Source organism: Passer domesticus, chromosome 2, assembly GCF_036417665.1.
Source record: "Passer domesticus isolate bPasDom1 chromosome 2, bPasDom1.hap1, whole genome shotgun sequence".
Taxonomy (NCBI): Eukaryota; Metazoa; Chordata; class Aves; order Passeriformes; family Passeridae; genus Passer; species Passer domesticus.
Window position 1 is genome coordinate 68,456,928 of NC_087475.1, and position 16,924 is coordinate 68,473,851.

Below are 16,924 nucleotides of genomic sequence, written 5' to 3' on the forward strand. Positions count from 1 at the left end.
TTGTGAATTCTTAAAACACATTTAAAAATCATTAAATACTTAAAACAAGTGTATAGATGGCATCTGAATTGTTTTTGATTAATACTGAAGCCCAGCAGTGAAACCTGGATACTTGGGTTACAAACTTCCAGCGGAGATCTGGGAATCCTGCCTAATTACTTTTCTGGGCCTGGAATTAATGCCCTCTCTTCATTGTTAACATGATGAAAATTGGTTCAGGATATAATTTAGAAGGTTTACATTATTTCAATTATCATCTCTTGTTCACTCATAAATTCATGTTCCGTCCATTGTCCCATCACCATGTATCCTTAGCCATAAAAGTAGCATCTCTCCTGCCAAGCTTTCTCATCTTTGTCCTTTAGTACTCTTGAATCCCAAAAGATGCCTTTTGCTCTTTATTTGTTCCATTCATTTCATATTTCTGTGTGCAAATGGCTTGCTGACATTAATGTATCTTCTGATTAGTGCATTGTAAGAACTTGGGCAGGGAACAATGTCAGATGTGACAGAATGAATGCTTGTGAATTTTAAAGCATCCTCTTGATCCTTAGTGGGTTTGAGGGTTTTGTGTAGCAGCTTGTCATGAATATGATGTTAGTATTGTTATGATTTTACTGGTTTTGTACTATCAATAATGCTTTTATAAGTTAAGTTTTTGTGTTCAATATAGGTACCAAAGAAGCAGCTTCCTTCAAAAACAGTTGAAGTTCCAAAGTAGTTGGAGACAATCTCTAGTACTCGTTTTCTTGGAAATTCCTTCACTGTAGATACGAATTTTTAAAATTCCAGTAACTGAAAACAAGAATGTTGGTATATGAGTTTTTAAAAATAAAAGTATGCTGGCGTTTGGTGTGTTTCTTTACAATTAGAAATTTGCCAGATATTGAGATCTCTCTCTTATCTTTTACCATCTTAATCTTTAGAATCTGCTCCAGGGTTCTTCAAGGAAACACCGACACTGGTTTTTTTTTAGAAGAAATGCCTCAGCCTGTGTGTTGGATTGCCAGGGCAGCCCTGGTGCCAGCGCAGGGATTGATTCCCAGTTCTCATTGGTGCCTTGGAGTGCCACACACTGAGCACCAGCTTGTGTCCAAGTGAGTTCTGACAGTCCTGACTGATCACCCTGGCTGCCAGTGTGCAAAGGCAGCAGACAGAGCCTTGCTTAATTCAACTGCTGTATGGCACAAAATTATTGCTTTACCAATAAATACTAAACAAAACCCCAGTTAACAGTGAAGCAAGTCACCTGGGTGTGTGCTGTTTCAAAGCTGGAGCTGACAGGGCAAGAGAGGAGGGCACCCACGTTGGCTCCTGTTGATCCCAGGGCCGGAGTGCTGCCCCTACTCGCTACTGGGACTCGCCACACAGCTCCATTCTGGGGCCAGCAGCAAAAGTAAGGCACGAGTGCTTCCTCTTTGGAAGGAAGATGCTTTATGCTGTAGATAAGCCCAGCTAGGCTTTCCCCTAGCACTTTAGAAGTTTTTTTCCTAAAGTGAAAAACCTTCCCAAAATTGCTTTACCTTTCAGAAGGTTTATGGATGGGATCTCCTGAATGTTTCATGGGTCACAACATAATTTTCAATTAAAACACCCTGTTGCTATCCCTTCTATCTGGTGTTACTGTTTTCTAGTTCATGTTATTTTTAATTACTGGCGTCCTTTTTTCCAAGTTAATGGCCCTGGCTTTGCTCCTCACCAGGTCCATGTTCCTTGAGATCATGAACAGGAAAGGTTCAGCAAAAGAGTGAATGTGGCACTCGGTGCCATGGTATGATGTTGACGTGGTAACGTTTGGTCATAGGTTGGACTCGATGTACTTGGGGCCTTTTCCAACCTCATTGATTTTGTCAACTCACAACCAGGTCACAGCAGCCTGGGCTGCCTCCAGTCTTAACCCCTTTAATGAGCTCATCCACTGTGGTGAGCACCAGGTCCAGTAGTGCTCTTCATCTGGTTACTTTGTCCAGTAGCTGCACCAGGAGTTGTCCTTGAGGTACCCCCTGGATTTCTTACAGCTGGTTGTGTTGCTTTCCTGGCAGATGCCTGTGTGGTGGAAGTCCTGTGCTAGGATGAGGTCTTGGAGTATGATGCTTTCTGTATCTGAAGCAGGAGGCCTTGACCTTGGTCTCCCCCTGATCAGACCCCCACCTGCAGGTGGCCTTTGTTGGTCTTGTCTTTGAATTTTTTTACCCACTGGCTGTCAACCTTTTTGTGGCTGTTTTTCAGAGGCAGCTCTTCACAATCTATCCCTTCCCTTACACACAGCACAAAACCCCTGCCCCTATGTCTCTTTTAAAAAGCTTGTAGTCTTTAACTACAGTTCTGTCCCAGCTCTTTTCCTGATATGTTGTAGTTTTCTAATTGTACCATGGTTTCCAACTCCACTTGCTTGTTTCCCATGCCATGTGCTTAGTCATAGAGGCATTTCAGCTGGGCTGTGGGCTGCCCCACCTTTTGAAAGGAGCCCTCCCTACTTCCTCTGGGATGTTTTACAGGTATTTCCTTCTTGTTTTCTAGAGCATCAGTATCTTCTGGTTCTTCTCTGTCACTCAGAAGTACATCCCTTCACCTTAAAGCATATGAAATGTATCAGGCCAAAGGTGAAGCTGAGACCAGCTTTTACACATCCTGGACAGCTCTAACAATAACGTTTTTTAAAGATAGAACTCTGTTTTAGGAAAACTGGTTAGAGTTCTACCCAGTCTCAAAAGGTGCCACATTAGGGAGAAAGATTTGTAAGTTACTTATTCTGGTCTGTAACTTTTTCTGAATTTAGTGGCATGAGATCCTTCAGTCTCACAGAAGCCAGTCTGAAACCTAGAATTTATTAATCAGGAATTACTGCAGGGAGATTCCTGCTGTGAACAGACACAAGCTGGTTACATTCTCCAAGGAAGTCATGGTAAGAGAGGATTTTGCAATTAGTATTTTTTCATTAAGAAATTAATTGTGACTCAATACCTATGTGTGTAAAATACTTTGGCATTCGTTGTCACTAATTGTGATGTGCAGATACAACCGCTGTTGCAGATGGTGCCAAACCAAACGAATATGGACAGCGTCAGGAATTTGACTACTGCTTGGAACAGGTGTTTCAAATACTAGAAATGCAGTTCACTTCTTCCACCTCACAAGGTGGAGGAAATGGTAGAATAGATAAATTATGAGCTGACATCTGTTGTGAAGTAGCTGAAGACGGGATAACCCAAGAGGATAATTCATATGCTGAAATAGGAGCAGATGTCAATTAAGACAGCCTGTCTGGCCATTTGGGTGCCAGTTCTGTAGCATGTGTCATCAGTACAGGCTTGACTAACAGCCTGTTTGTGAAATTTGGTCATGCTTGATAACATAATTTGATAGAAGGTGGAGATGCTGTAGGCTTAGAGAATCTGGAAAATCTAATCATTGGAGCAAAATGTTAAAACCAACTAGGTGCCATTTTAAGTTGTTATTGTTTTTTGGTTTTGGTTTTTTGTTTGTTTGTTTTTTAATGAGAAATTAAATACAAAACTAGTTGCTTTTGCTAGAAACAAAATGCAGCTGCAACAGAATTTTTGTATTAGACTGTCCAGGTCACTGCACTTTAAAACTTCTGCAGCAGTATGGAATTGTTTTCCAAAACATTTTGCCCTAAACCTTGTCTTCAGCTAAATTCCTTTCTTCTCCCCTCCCAGTTTCGCCCTTGTCTTGGGTGAAACACCATGTTGATACAGTTTGTGGCCTTCAGTCCTAGAAATTAGTTTCTTCATCTGGGAAATTTTCCATAAACTTAGTATTTGGAAGATTCCATTGATACAAGGGGTTCTGTTCTGTCCTGCCTAGCTTAGAGCAGTACTCCTTAAAAACTGATGCAAGAACCCTTAAAAGAGGGACAGGACTTCAGAATTTTGTTTTCTTTCCTACGATGAACATTATCACTGTGCAAGATCAATGTGTTGAATACAATTAAAGGTCAAATTTGCCTGTTTACTGCCTGAAAGATTAAAAGCAGTTATTAAAAATAATCTGGTCCATTTCTGAGCTACTTTGACTTTGAAAAGTCAAGTAGTCAAATATGTGTAATGAAGTCAGGGCTAATTACATTATTTTCTCATGGCTTTTTTGAGTTCCTTTTTCTACCATGTTGTGCACCTATTAATCATTAAAAAAATCCAAGCATATATTCTTATTGCACTATATCTTGAAGTTAGTACTTCCACAGTATTTTTTATATTTTACTGTATTAATTATTCAAAGACATAGTGGTGTGCTTAAATACAGACATATAAAGTCATAGTTGAGCTTTAGCGTAAGAAAATTAAGGGAGGTGTGTGGGGCCACTTTAAGAGAAAATGCAGAAAAGCTGGAAACAAAGTTGAATGTGTTTAAAATTCAGTTTACTTTGCTCTAGAACATCAAAAAACACCAAAGGTTTTGTCATTCATACAGGTATGGCTTGTGTCACTTCTGAAAACTTGTCTGAAGAAATCAGTAGCTTGAGGCAGCAGCCTTCAGGAAGGAAAACAACAAAAACAAAGTGGCTGGACAGGAATGAAAATAAAAGCTCCATACACAGATGTATTTAAGAAGTGTAATAAGTTTAGGGGAAAATAATTTGTCTTGGAAATGGTGTTTTCTTTAAAACAGATTAACACATATTTTCACATTAGTATTTCTGCAAACTGCTTTTTTTTCTGCAAAACTGCTATGGTCCTTACGGCCTGTCTTAGGTGAATGTTTTGAGGATCAGAGCTTTCATTGTCCCAGAAACCTATGTGCATGGCCTTGCCTGCTGACTTGAGAGATGGAAGAGACTTCCTTGATAATTTCTGATATATGGCCATACAGTTCTTAGAAGTGAAAAGGTTGCCAACTGCTGAGTTTACTCACCTGCTTTCCAGGAGGAAGGTGCCGCAAGTTAGGTGTCCATCCAACAGTTCTGTAAATACTTAAGCAACGCTGTAGTGGATATTAAGGAAAATTCCCTTTGAAATATTTTATCTTCAATATAGAAGGCACATATATATCTATTTCTTGAATGAAAGAGTTGTATTCTAAATAAATTTTTTTGAAGGATTTTTCATCACAAATCAACCTGGCTTCCTTCCCCATTCCCTGTAGGCAAAGCCATCAGCAGCTGAGAGACCTTCTTTTACACGGAAATTTTTTAAGAACAGAGGAGCCCCATCCATGCAGCAAGAGCAGAATATGATATTTGGTCCCTGAAATTGTTCCACAAAATCATTATTTACAGATCTAGGCTGCACATCAGAGAGAATTTTTATCTGAGCAGATTTAATGGGGAGGAGGGTTAAATAGCATTTTTTTTTTTTTACTCAGTGGTTACTGATTTACTACCCAAAGTTGTACAATACATTAATTACCAGAACAGTTGGACCTATTGAAGTTCTGAAGTGAAAGCCACAAATTATCAGATAAATTTAGAGTTGTGTAACTTTCTCATAACCCTTCACTTGGAAAGCCTTTTTGCTTCCAGTATAGGATGAGGTCTGGCAGCAGGGTTAACCCTGACCCCTGAATGTTCTATATGGACTTGTTCATTTCTGCCACATTCTTTCAGTTAAATTTAGATTTGCTGGCAGCTATTATGCCTCTTGCAATAAGCCTCATGACCAAACATTGAAACAAATATGCCTTTTATCACACATGTTTTTGCTGAATAAGATTAGTGAAGAATACTTGAAAGCTGAAAAACAATGTGCAGAAGCCTTTTGTCCAAAAGGCACTAACCTTTCAATGTCTGGAACTTATTTTCTTTTCAGTGTTAGAAAAGAGCAAGTAAGTGTTTCAATGATTGCACCTTGATTACCTCTAATTTGTTGTTGGTAGTAATGAAATTTCAGCTGTGCAAGTGAATACAGAGTCAGGATACATATGAATGTGTACATGTAACAAAGTCATTAAGCTGTTCTAAAATACTGTGGTTGATGTAGGAAGTAGCTACATAGAACTGAGTTTTATATTTGGCTGATTGCTAAATATGTCTCAGTAAATCTTACTTGTTGGGATAATTCTTCTATACCATAGCTGTCTTAAGCATAATAGCTGCATCTGTTGCTGATTTTAGGAAGTTCATACCACTTAATTTTCTGTTTTCCATGGAGGATGATTCTTGTTTTATGATTACGTTTTTTTTTAAATCTAGCATGAGTATATGGGACTTGAGAAATCTATATGGCAAAAGAGTTCACTTTCAAGGCCAATAAGTTGTTCTTGGCCTAGGGTGTGCCGTGGTCTTCATAGACAGTGTTGCTCCACCTTGAAACACTTGTTTGACAAGGGATTCTGTGGTCTCACTTTCTATATCTCTCTGCTCATCTGTCTAGGATAGGACATGAGGAAATGGTCTCAAATTTACACCATGGGAGGTTTAGACTGGATATTAGGAATATTTTTTTTTTCACTAAAAGGGTTTTCAAGCATTGGAACAGGCTGTCCAGAGAAGCGGTGGAGTCACCACCCCTGGAGGTGTTTAAAAGATGTGTAGCTGTGGCACTGAGGGACACGGTTTAGTGGGAGACTTGGCAGTGCTGGGTTAACAGTTGGATTTGATGATCCTAAAGGTCTTTTCCAAACTAAATGATGCTGTGTTTGAAGGTAGCATGTAAAAAGTGTTTCTGTAAAGCACTTCTGGTCTCTATGCTTTCAAGGTTCTTCAAAAGGTAACAACGTTCCTATGCATTGCTGAATGCCTATGGCTCCAACAAAGAAAGACCTTGAGAATATATGGAAAGGAGTGTTCTCCCTGTAACCTTTTAGGGAAAAAAAGGCCAAACAATTAATAAGGCAGGCCATGATTCTCTAGATAATTTAAAGTGAGATTTTTTTCCTTCTGAAGGGCAAGACACAAAAGCTTCCAAAGGCGCCCTGACCCTACTGCCTGTGCAGTTGCTATGGGCAGGAAACACTGGTACTCAGATCTTTGGAGCACTTTGATAGTGTCCAGCCTAGTTACAGGGACTGAACACTGTGGAGCTGTGTTCCTCATGAATGGATTAGGCAAAATTTATTCACCAGTTAGAAGTCCTACTGTGCAGGCTGTATATTTCTGAATGTAAGTAGCATCATGTTTTTTCTGTTTAGCAAGAATTTCAGGCAACCTTTGAAATACGTAGCCAATCAGCATTTGTTCCAAATGGTGCTTTTGTGCCAAATTTTCAATTAGTGAATGGCATTTGTTAACTAGGCCCATTTGGCTTTATCTTCAAGGATAATGAAACCCCATCTTTTTCCTCATCCCCTTAATAGACACAATATAGAGTTTTACTGAACTAAAAAAAAGAACTGAATGGAGAATGCTAGGAGATTTATAGTTTGGTGAAACTCCTTAGGATTAGTATTTTTTAGAAATAACTGTGGTTTGAATTCTGTAGCATTAAAACAAGAAATTTATAAAAATAAGGAGGCTTGACTCATAGAGTTGTTTGAAAGAACATTAGTGCATATTTGAAGTATTGTTCCAGTAGGTAAATATTTGTTGAGATAAAGGCAAAATTTGCTTCCCTGTGCATGGAGCTGTACTTTTTATTGTAATGCAATGTCACATGTGCTGTTGCATACATTTGGAGTGTCTTAGAAATATTTTGAAGTCTTCATTAATTTTTATCTTTGTATTTTCTATGGAAAGTACTAAATCAGAGACACCTCTCCAACACCCCTCAAAATACTCTTTTCTGTCGTGGAATAGAAAGTGGTCTGTTTCAACATGTGGAAGTTGCTCCTGCATCTTACTAAACTCAGAAATCCAAACTTCTAATGTAACCTTCAGTGCTTGTCACCTGGCAAGAACAATTTCTGCATAGCTCACAGAAATCAAACGTGCTTTACTCACTTCCCTGTGTGATTATTGCTTCAGAATTGTTTACTATTAAGTCAGAAAACATATTCTTACAGCCTCTTTTTTATAAATTGCATTTTAACTGTGTTGAGAAATAAAACATTCCTGTTAGAGTTTCGCAGAATTTATACAATATTGTTTGTGGAATTTGTGTGGGTTTCCATGTTTTGTCCTAGTTGAGTTTTTTGAGTGTTCTTTAGTATTGGAAAGACCAGTATGTGAGGAAGGAAAACCACAGGAAAACATTTGCTTTGTTTACAAATAAGTGTTGTGGACATATATCAATATGCACATTTCCTGTGTGAGGTCATCTCACTCAGAATGGATTCAATATGAGAAGTGTCTTTTCATACTCATTTTCTGTGGAACGTCTTGCAGTTTACTTGGAAATGGTTGGAAAGACAATGGGAAGCAATCAAAGTATCTCTTTAAATAATTTTAATAGCTGTAGAGCTGAAGTACAGCTTAGCAGTTATAACAGCATTTCAGGCAGTTGAAAAAAATTGTGGAATTCCAAATAAGGATTTGAAAAAGTAAAAATTGTGATATTTATTTTTCTGTGCTTCGAAACAATCCCTACAAAGATCATAGTAGCCCCTCTGAAGGGAACATGTGTCTGTTGCTAATATGGGACTTGGTGTCTGAAGATTTGGGACCTTAGTTACTGGGAAGAAAATGAGTAATTCCATTAATAGTAATATATGTCAGTGTAATAGAGGAGTGAATCTCCTGGATTCTCTTTGTAAAGAGGTTTTTTTCTACAATAGTGAGCCAGTTAGTTATCTTTCTGTTCCACTTGTGAAATGCTCTAAGGAAACAAAGCACCATAAAGATTTATCAGGTAAGAGTAATAACAGTACTCATCTATATCCCCTAGGTGTTGAGGAGTATTGGTATGATGCTCTTAGGATTATGGCAGGATGAAAATGCATTATTACTGTTTGTCTGATCGCGCTCACTATGGAATTATCTTCTGTGCAAAGATATGTATTGTTTGTGAAAGGCAGGAGGGTGAAAGAACTGAAGTAGCTTCAGGACAGAGTCTTCTGGGGAGCAGTAGCTGCCTGTGTTGACAGAGAGGTTAGTGTGACTGGTTTTTGTAGGGGATCACTAGAAGTGATGTGAATAAGGAAAACAAGGCATAATGCAGCAGTATACATTGGGACCACCATGGAGAGGTGCTTTAGGAGAGCACTGGAAAGAATTTCCAGGAAATTAAGGAATAAGAAAAGCATCTTTGTCAATTACATTACAATGGATTAAATTTTTTGTTATACAGTGAAGCTCTTCAGATAAAAAGGAAAAATGCATCCTTTTGTGACAAAGTAAGCAATAAAGTATTCCTACCATATGGACAGAGGATTTTACAAGTCTAGAATTATAGTAAAGGAATATAAATAATAAATTTCACATGATAACCTTCAATATTCTGGTTCTTGTTGGCAAAAAGAGTCAGTGGAGAGATGCTGAAATAGAAGTGGCTTAAGAAGAGGCATTCAAGTGACTTTAGTTTTAGTCCTGATTCTGCATAGCTTGAAATAGCCGTGGATCACCCAAGATGAAGTGTTAGAAAGCCATTCAGTTATACAAAAGTCATTTGAGTATGTAGAACAGCTATGAATATGTGTCGTCAGGATTGGAGTGATAATTGAAGCTTTCTAAATGGAAAAATGTTGCTCAAGGACAGAGACAGAACTGGTCAGCATTTTTCTTGGGGGCTGGAAGAGAAAATAAGCATCTTCACGTTACAAACAGCTTGAATATTTTAAGACTTCACATATGTTTGATTTCTTCTAGACCCAACCAGAAAAGGAATCTGAATGGCCAGACTCTATGCCATGGCTTATGAAGAAACTGGAACAGTTGAACTTAGATATTGAAGAAGCTCTGAGTGCTGGCTCTTCTCCATCCAGTACTCCTTCTTCTAAAAGGCACAAGCAACTGGTAAGAATGTGTGTGTGTCATATGATACATTCTCTAACATTTAGCTGCAACACTCCTCCAGCCACAGAGGAGAGGAGTTTTAGATCCACTTGTGTTTCTGAATAGGCCAAGGAGCTCAGGTGTTAGGGTGAAGTTAAAACTTTTCACTTAATAAAATGAAATTTCTAACATTAGGTAACTAATGGTCAAATAACCAGAACTGTGATAGGGTGAAACTTAAAATTTTCTGTCAGGATGACTTAAAATCATTGTACACTTTTTCTTTGTTTTTGTTTTAGGGATATTTGCTTTCATGTTTTTCAGGTTGTTAATTTGAGTGCTAGCCTATTAATACTTATTATATTTATTTAAAGATATAACAGCAAGAGAGAGACACTGTCTTCATTAAGAGTTGAACTAGTGTCCCAGTCACCCCAGAACAACTAGATGTTTTTTTTCTTTCTTTCTTGTATTTAAATAGTTGATTTTGAGCTGCAATCCTCTAGTTAAGAATATTTTGTGATGACTAGTGTCATCGGTCGAAACAAACAGTTTCTCAATTTTTTATTTGAGAGCAAATAGGATTAAAGGAGCAATGATATTATTTTATTAATTTTTCAATAAGCAAGTTTTTTTATATAAACAATTAATGGAGAATGACCAGCATAAGAAATAGAAGTGTTTGCTCTCTGTTTCAAGCTATGATTAAACTCAGTTCTTAAGATACAATTGTAAGGATTTTCAGCTCTGAATGTTGGCTTGAAGTTCATGGAAGGTGATCTTTTGTGAATGTTTTTGCTGTCACTGCTGCTTCATTTTGTAAAAGTAAATTCTTGAAGTAAGCATCTTTGTGGATCATCACAATGTAAATGTTCATGTTTCTTTAGGTGGGATGTTCAGACTTTTGCACTTTGTGTTTCTAAGTTCTGCAGAGAGAGTGTTAGTAACAGTGGCCACGGCCATCTCTCATTTCCTTCTTACTGTACTGTGTCAGCTGGTTGGAACTAGCTCTGTCCAGCTGAATTAATTTCATAATTAATTTGCCTATTAAGGGACAGTGTTCTGTCTCCTTGCAGGAGAATGCTCAATGTCTTCTGTCAAAATACAGTGGCAATGTAGGCTGCTTTTCTGTCTGAAAGTGAAATCCCAGCCATCAGAGTTTAAACACTTCCCATTGTGAGACAGTCTGGTAACCAGTGATCCAAACACCCATTATTTTATGGCAGTGCACTGAGGTAAAAGCTGTGGTTTGGTTAGGCATCATTCTTTTTTCATGTTGGCTTGAAGATCATAGGATACGACTTCAAATCCTTTGCTGAAGCACTCACTGAAGGGCATATTGTGTGTAAACAGCAGAAAAATCTAAATAAGTGACATTTTCAAATGAACTTTGATACATAAGAGCAGCATCATCCGAAATGGTTGCATAGGGAATGCCATCACCAGCACCCCAGATGCTTGCACTTCTCACCAGCACCAAAATTACTGTTTTGCTTAATATGATATTTGAGGAGTTGCAGTCCTATTTATCAAGCTACCTCTTCCCACTCTAAAGAATAGAAGAGATGTCTTCATTTTAGTTGTCTGTGGACAGGAAAATATGTGAGTCAGACCCATTTTGTTGTAGCCTTATTTGACAAACTGGAAATGACCTTTAAACCTCCGAGAACCAATTTCAATACAGAAGCTGGACAGGTCACTTAATACAATGATCTTGCTGGTCTCACTCTTTCTAGTGAGACCAGCAAGATCAGAGCAAGAAAAGAGTCTTGGAAAATCTGTTGTGGAGCTGATGATGGGATACCATTTGCTGTCTCCTGCAAAAGTATTTGTAGAGCAAGAGAATCATCTGCTCTGATTTAAATATTAATGAATAATTTGCCTCAGAATGGGTGGCCTTAGTTTTACTTCGTAGTCATAGAAGAGATAGATCCTCACAAATTTCTCCATAAATGTACTGTAAAGAAACAGATACTGCAGATCTCAAAATGACAGTTGCAGTGGAAAAAATAAGTCTGGTTTTCACACAAGTTGTATGAGTAATTTATATTCTATCAGTTCAAGATATTTGTACCATATTTCTACCTATAGCTTGTAATTTGTTCCACACATTTCAAATGTTTTCTTCTTGTCACTTACCATGAAACTTGAATAGAAAGAAGACCTCTCTCAAACATATGTTTACTAGTAACTGTGTAAATTTGGCTTCTATAAAATGAACCACTTTTGTGTTCTTCATATGGTTTTATCCTCAACTGGGTCCTGACACAAGAAATGATTGACAGTGGTTTTGGGTGAACTGTTTAAAGATGTGAGTCTGACTTTGGAGACCCAAAATCTCCAAAGCAGGTGACTACTGTATGAGTAGGAACATGGTTTGTTGGAGCTGCTGCTCTGAAAGTTGTTCTCTTGAGGGTGTGGACAATTTTTAACAGATGACAGAGTTATTTCTTATGACAAATGCTGTATCTCAGAAATATATTGTGTAATTTAATCCCTAGATTGAGCCAGTCAGTTTTCTACTGAAGGATTTTTTACCTATTCATGCAAGTAATTATTTGATATTTTTTACTCTTTTCATTTTCCTGTTGTGAAGGTATCTGTTATTAATAATACTAATACATTTATATAATAATAATACATTTAAACAGATTTTTTTTTTACAAAAGAAGCCAAAATATGTGCTAATGAAAATCAGCTGGGTAAATAAATATTATGGGACCTATTGGGTGAGAGTAGAGAGTCTTGCAGTATTTTGGTGAGAAAATTCAAGGTGTTTTCTAAAGCATAATAGCTTTTGCCTGAATGCTAAGGGATGACTTGTTCCTGCATCTGTGTAAACCACAAATTACTGCTGGTCATTTTTTCATTGTTAAATATTATGAGGATGTAGCACTGACTGGATTCCTCAGTAGCTGATCCAGAGAAGATGTTAAAAATAATTGTCTATAATCAAATTATTTTCTGAAACATTCTCTCACCAATGCTATAAACACATTATTTAAGTGCAAAAAGCTGTACTGTTTGAATGTACTAACAACAAAACTGCTAGTTTTGGAAAAACACATTTAATAGCTGTACTTCTGCAAAATCTGTACCTTTCCTATGAAAAAAAAATCCTTCTTAGCAGTATAGAAGGAGGCACTTTGTAAATGAAACATCAGAGAGAAATCACTCCTCTCACACTGTGTTTCCCTATTGTTTAATGTGTCTGCTTAATTGCCACTTAGTATCTTGTACTCAGTTTCAGTACAGAAAAAGCAGGAAATCTTAAGAATCACTTTTTTTTTTCAGTTTTTTCAGTTTTTTATTTGATATTCATGAATGACAGGGAAATCCTGTTTGATTATTTTTTGATCATCTTATATTAGAGATATGACTTTCATTCAACAAAGCTTTTTCTTTAAATTACACATTAATTTAATTCTTTTGCATTAGTATATTGTCTTAAAACTTTTTGGGGGCTGCATACTAATTATTTTGTCACCTTTTCAAAGCCTCCTCATTTTACATCCCCACAAAATATACTAACTGGGAACTGGGCAGTTGCTATTAAAGATCAACAGCATATTTCTTGCTTTGTGGAGAGGAAGAGCCTGAAAATGGGCTGATTGGAATGATTGTGCCCAACAGCTTGGGATTGCTCTGCAGTCCACCCATGACCCTGTTTCCCTGATTGTCTGTAGTATTAATTCTGCTGGATTGCAGCATGTATTGCTTCTTGCTCATTCACCCAATTTTTCCTTGAGCAAACAATGATACATGGGGAAAGTTGTGCAGTTGGTCTCTTCCTGACACTGCGTTCCGTGTGGGCCCAGAGTTAGGACATCAACCTTTTAAAAAATTGTGTGGGAGTGGAACAGTGAAATGAGAACTCACCAGGTTTCAGGGAATAAAGAAAATTTTATTTGAAAAGTTCAGAATCTGTAATTTGAAAATGGGAATTTTCTGGGTCTCTGTTTAATATACAAAAATAAACATGAAATTAAGTTAAAAGATAGTTTAAAAATAATTTGAATAAAACCATTTATCTTCCTACAAAGAGATTCAGTTCCTTTAAGTTAAGGAAAGGTGTACTATTATTGATTAGTTCTCCAGTTGTGTATACTGGATGTTAAGGAAGAGACTTACTATAATGGCAGGATGTCTAGCTTAGCAAAGTGTAAAAATGATGCAGCAGGTGCTTTTAAGAAAAAAAAATCGAAGCCAAATGTTTGCCTTACATCAGAGGAAAAAAAATCCAGAGGAAAAGATAAAACTTTTACATTTTTATCTTCGAGTTCACATGAAAAATATTTCTGACTTGTCTTTATTTATTGGGTTTTAAAAATTCTCTTACAGTGCCCTGTTCAAGTAGAGGCAGGCCTTTATGGAGATCATAAAGAAAAAGTATCTTGGAAAAAGAGAAGAGGAGACTACCAGGATCTAAATTGTTTACCTTACCAACTGTTGACTGGAGCACGACCTAAAACTGATGTAAGTAGCTACAGCATTATCTGACTCACAGATATTTACGATGTATCAACTGTGACTCAAAATTTACTATGTATAGTCTGTACATTTCTTTGAAATAATTTTTGTTGATTTGCACACACATCAAATGATTGATTTGTGGAAATATTATGCTGCATGGAGGAGTTTGGTTTGCAAAACAGGTACAGATAAAAGTTAAGTTGGACTTCAGGTAATGAGGCTCCAGGGCTGTGGGGTTCATCTAATCTGATTTTAGATCACTAATGAAAACTTCTACATCTGAACTAGTCACTTGGATCACCTTCATAGTCAATTGAAAGAAACAGAGTAATTCATCTGTAGGTAACGTGATGGATTCCAGGCATCAGAGCCACTACCACAGCTTTTTCTTCATGGCTTATTTCAGAAGTACTCTCTTAGGATTCTTTAGCTTGGTGGTTGGCTGTGCCCAGTTCATGGTGAATTCCACACTGCATTCTCTGCAAGCCTGAGTGCTCAGCTCCGGAATTTTAGTTAAATCCTATTTCTAACCAATAATAGAAATTTTTACTTAGGTTTTTACAAGGTGATGGCTGTAGCCTGCAATCAAAATCCGTCAAAATCCATCAGAAGCTTTTCTCAAAAGGCTTTGATTTGCTTTCCCAATAGCTAAATATAAGCTACTTTAGGATCAATGTCTTCATTTGGAAACGTAGATGATTTCTGTCTCCCTTTTTTAAATTACTTGTGTGCCAGCAGTACTTGTGATCATCACACAACATAAAAAGTGGCTGCACTGGATTAACTCAAAAGTACTTATAGCCCTGTATCCTTTCTTTGGCAGTGGCCAGTGTTGGATGTTCAGGAAACAAGTGTAAGGACATACTAATGTCCTTAGCAGATAGTAAGTTGTCTCAACTTCCTTTGAGGTATTTATCATGCAGGCACATTGAAGATAGACACTATATTGCATTTTTGTAATCAATAGCCCCTAAGAGTCTTTTTCAGCTCTAGTTGTAGCATTTGTAATCATTCGTATTCGTTTGTTCTTTTGATATTCAATGTCTTGTAGCAAGGAATTCCAAAGATCAGTTGTGGAGTAGGTGATACCACACCATTTTCTTATTTTAATTTTGTTACTGAATTATTATTTTGGCTGTCATTCTTATACTGGCAAAAACAGAATCTCAGGCATCTTGTAGGAAGTAGCGAATACCTGAGGCTGTTTTTGTTTTCCTCCAGCAAGTGACTGTATTTATTATTGATTTACATTTTTCTGCTTATTTTACAACCATTCAACATCATGAGGTCCTCTTGCAGCAATATGCAGTCAGTATTTGTTTTTATTAACCTCTGTAGGTGAATATCATCAGAAAACTGTCCCTTTCATTCCTTCATTTTCCAATTCATTTGTGAGTGTACTGAAAACATATCCATGAGACTGTCAGGTAATATCCATCCACTGCAAAAGAAAATCAATTATTCTTAACCTTCCTTTTTCACTTTTAGTTAGCAATGAAAATTCATTTTTATTTCTTGACATCTTTTTTGTAGTTCCTCCTTCATAGCATAGTTTGAGTTTGATGGTCAACTTCATCAGAAGCTTTTTGAAATGGAAGTGTAGCAGTCAAATTGCCTGTATCTGCATGATCATTCAAAGAAGTTGGCCTCCAAAATCCCAGTTATTCTAACCCATTTTCCTGTGTTGCTGTCCATGTGTTCTTAGGCATACTTTCTGTCGGTTTTCTGCCATGCATATCGGTTCTACTAGCATCTCTTTCACAAATGACCTCAGAAGCATTTTCAGACATTGGCATCACATTTGCCACCTTTTTTTCCTCCTATCACTAAGCCAATTGGTGTTAGCAGTAATTACACATTGACCCAATATCTCAGCAGTTCTCTTTCCCCAAACAAGGTGCTTATTTTAAGTTATCTATGCAATTTTGATTAAAGCAAAATCTATTATATTAAAGATATCTTGAACACTTTTGTATTCATCTACCAAAGAATGATATGCATGCCACCATAAAAATTCTCTATTTCATTAAATGAACCTACTCCTGTGCACTGAAAAGGAAATTTGAAGGTTGGCTTCACTTGCTTGCTGATTGAAAACATTATTGTCTTCCCACTAGCTATTTCCCTTCCTTGGAGAATAGGTTTGCTATTTTCCATTTCTGCAAAAGCACGAACATTTATTCTGATTTGTTGCTTGTTCTAGTTGGAATAGATAACAGAATTAATTAAAAAGAAACTTGCCAACTTTATTTGTTTTTTACCTTGGTCAAATGTTCAGGCATGTACAAGTATCACAGCTTAGCTGCCTTCCCACTAGTACTATGCAAATAGTGATGTTTTTCAAAGTGATATTGGAGTACTGCTGTTGTTTGGCTACTGGTGTGTGGGAGGAAAGGCAGAGGAAGTAAGTTTTGGGTTTTTTTTCTTTTCTGAAGTCAGGTTTGTTTTTTTTTTCTTTTTGTTGAAAATCAGGAAATACTAGCTTGATAAAAAGCAGTTCTACTAATCCTCATCAGTACAGTCCATGCAGCATATCAATCATTTTTGTATACTGGACTAAGAGCAGTGTAATGCAGAAAGTACAAATGTTTCTTAGAGCACCAGACAGTCTAGAAAACTACTGAAGGCAAGAATTTCTTGAGAAATTAGTGCGCTGCTTTTTCGTTGCGCAGTGCTTTAAATTAG

General features: G+C 37.1%; 1 protein-coding gene across 6 annotated transcripts in view; it reads left to right on the plus strand.

Annotated features, from left to right (window-relative positions):
- STARD13 (StAR related lipid transfer domain containing 13) overlaps positions 1-16,924 on the plus strand; it is a 293,148-nt gene that overhangs the window by 71,358 nt on the left and 204,866 nt on the right. For 5 of the 6 annotated variants that reach the window (XM_064409024.1, XM_064409026.1, XM_064409025.1 and 2 more), the window contains 2 exons: positions 9,641-9,787; positions 14,108-14,242. In XM_064409024.1, coding sequence (XP_064265094.1) covers positions 9,641-9,787; positions 14,108-14,242 — 282 coding nt within the window. Of the gene's footprint in view, positions 1-3,292; positions 8,685-9,640; positions 9,788-14,107; positions 14,243-16,924 lie in introns of those variants that run through there. The other variant, XM_064409030.1, reaches the window with a different exon arrangement.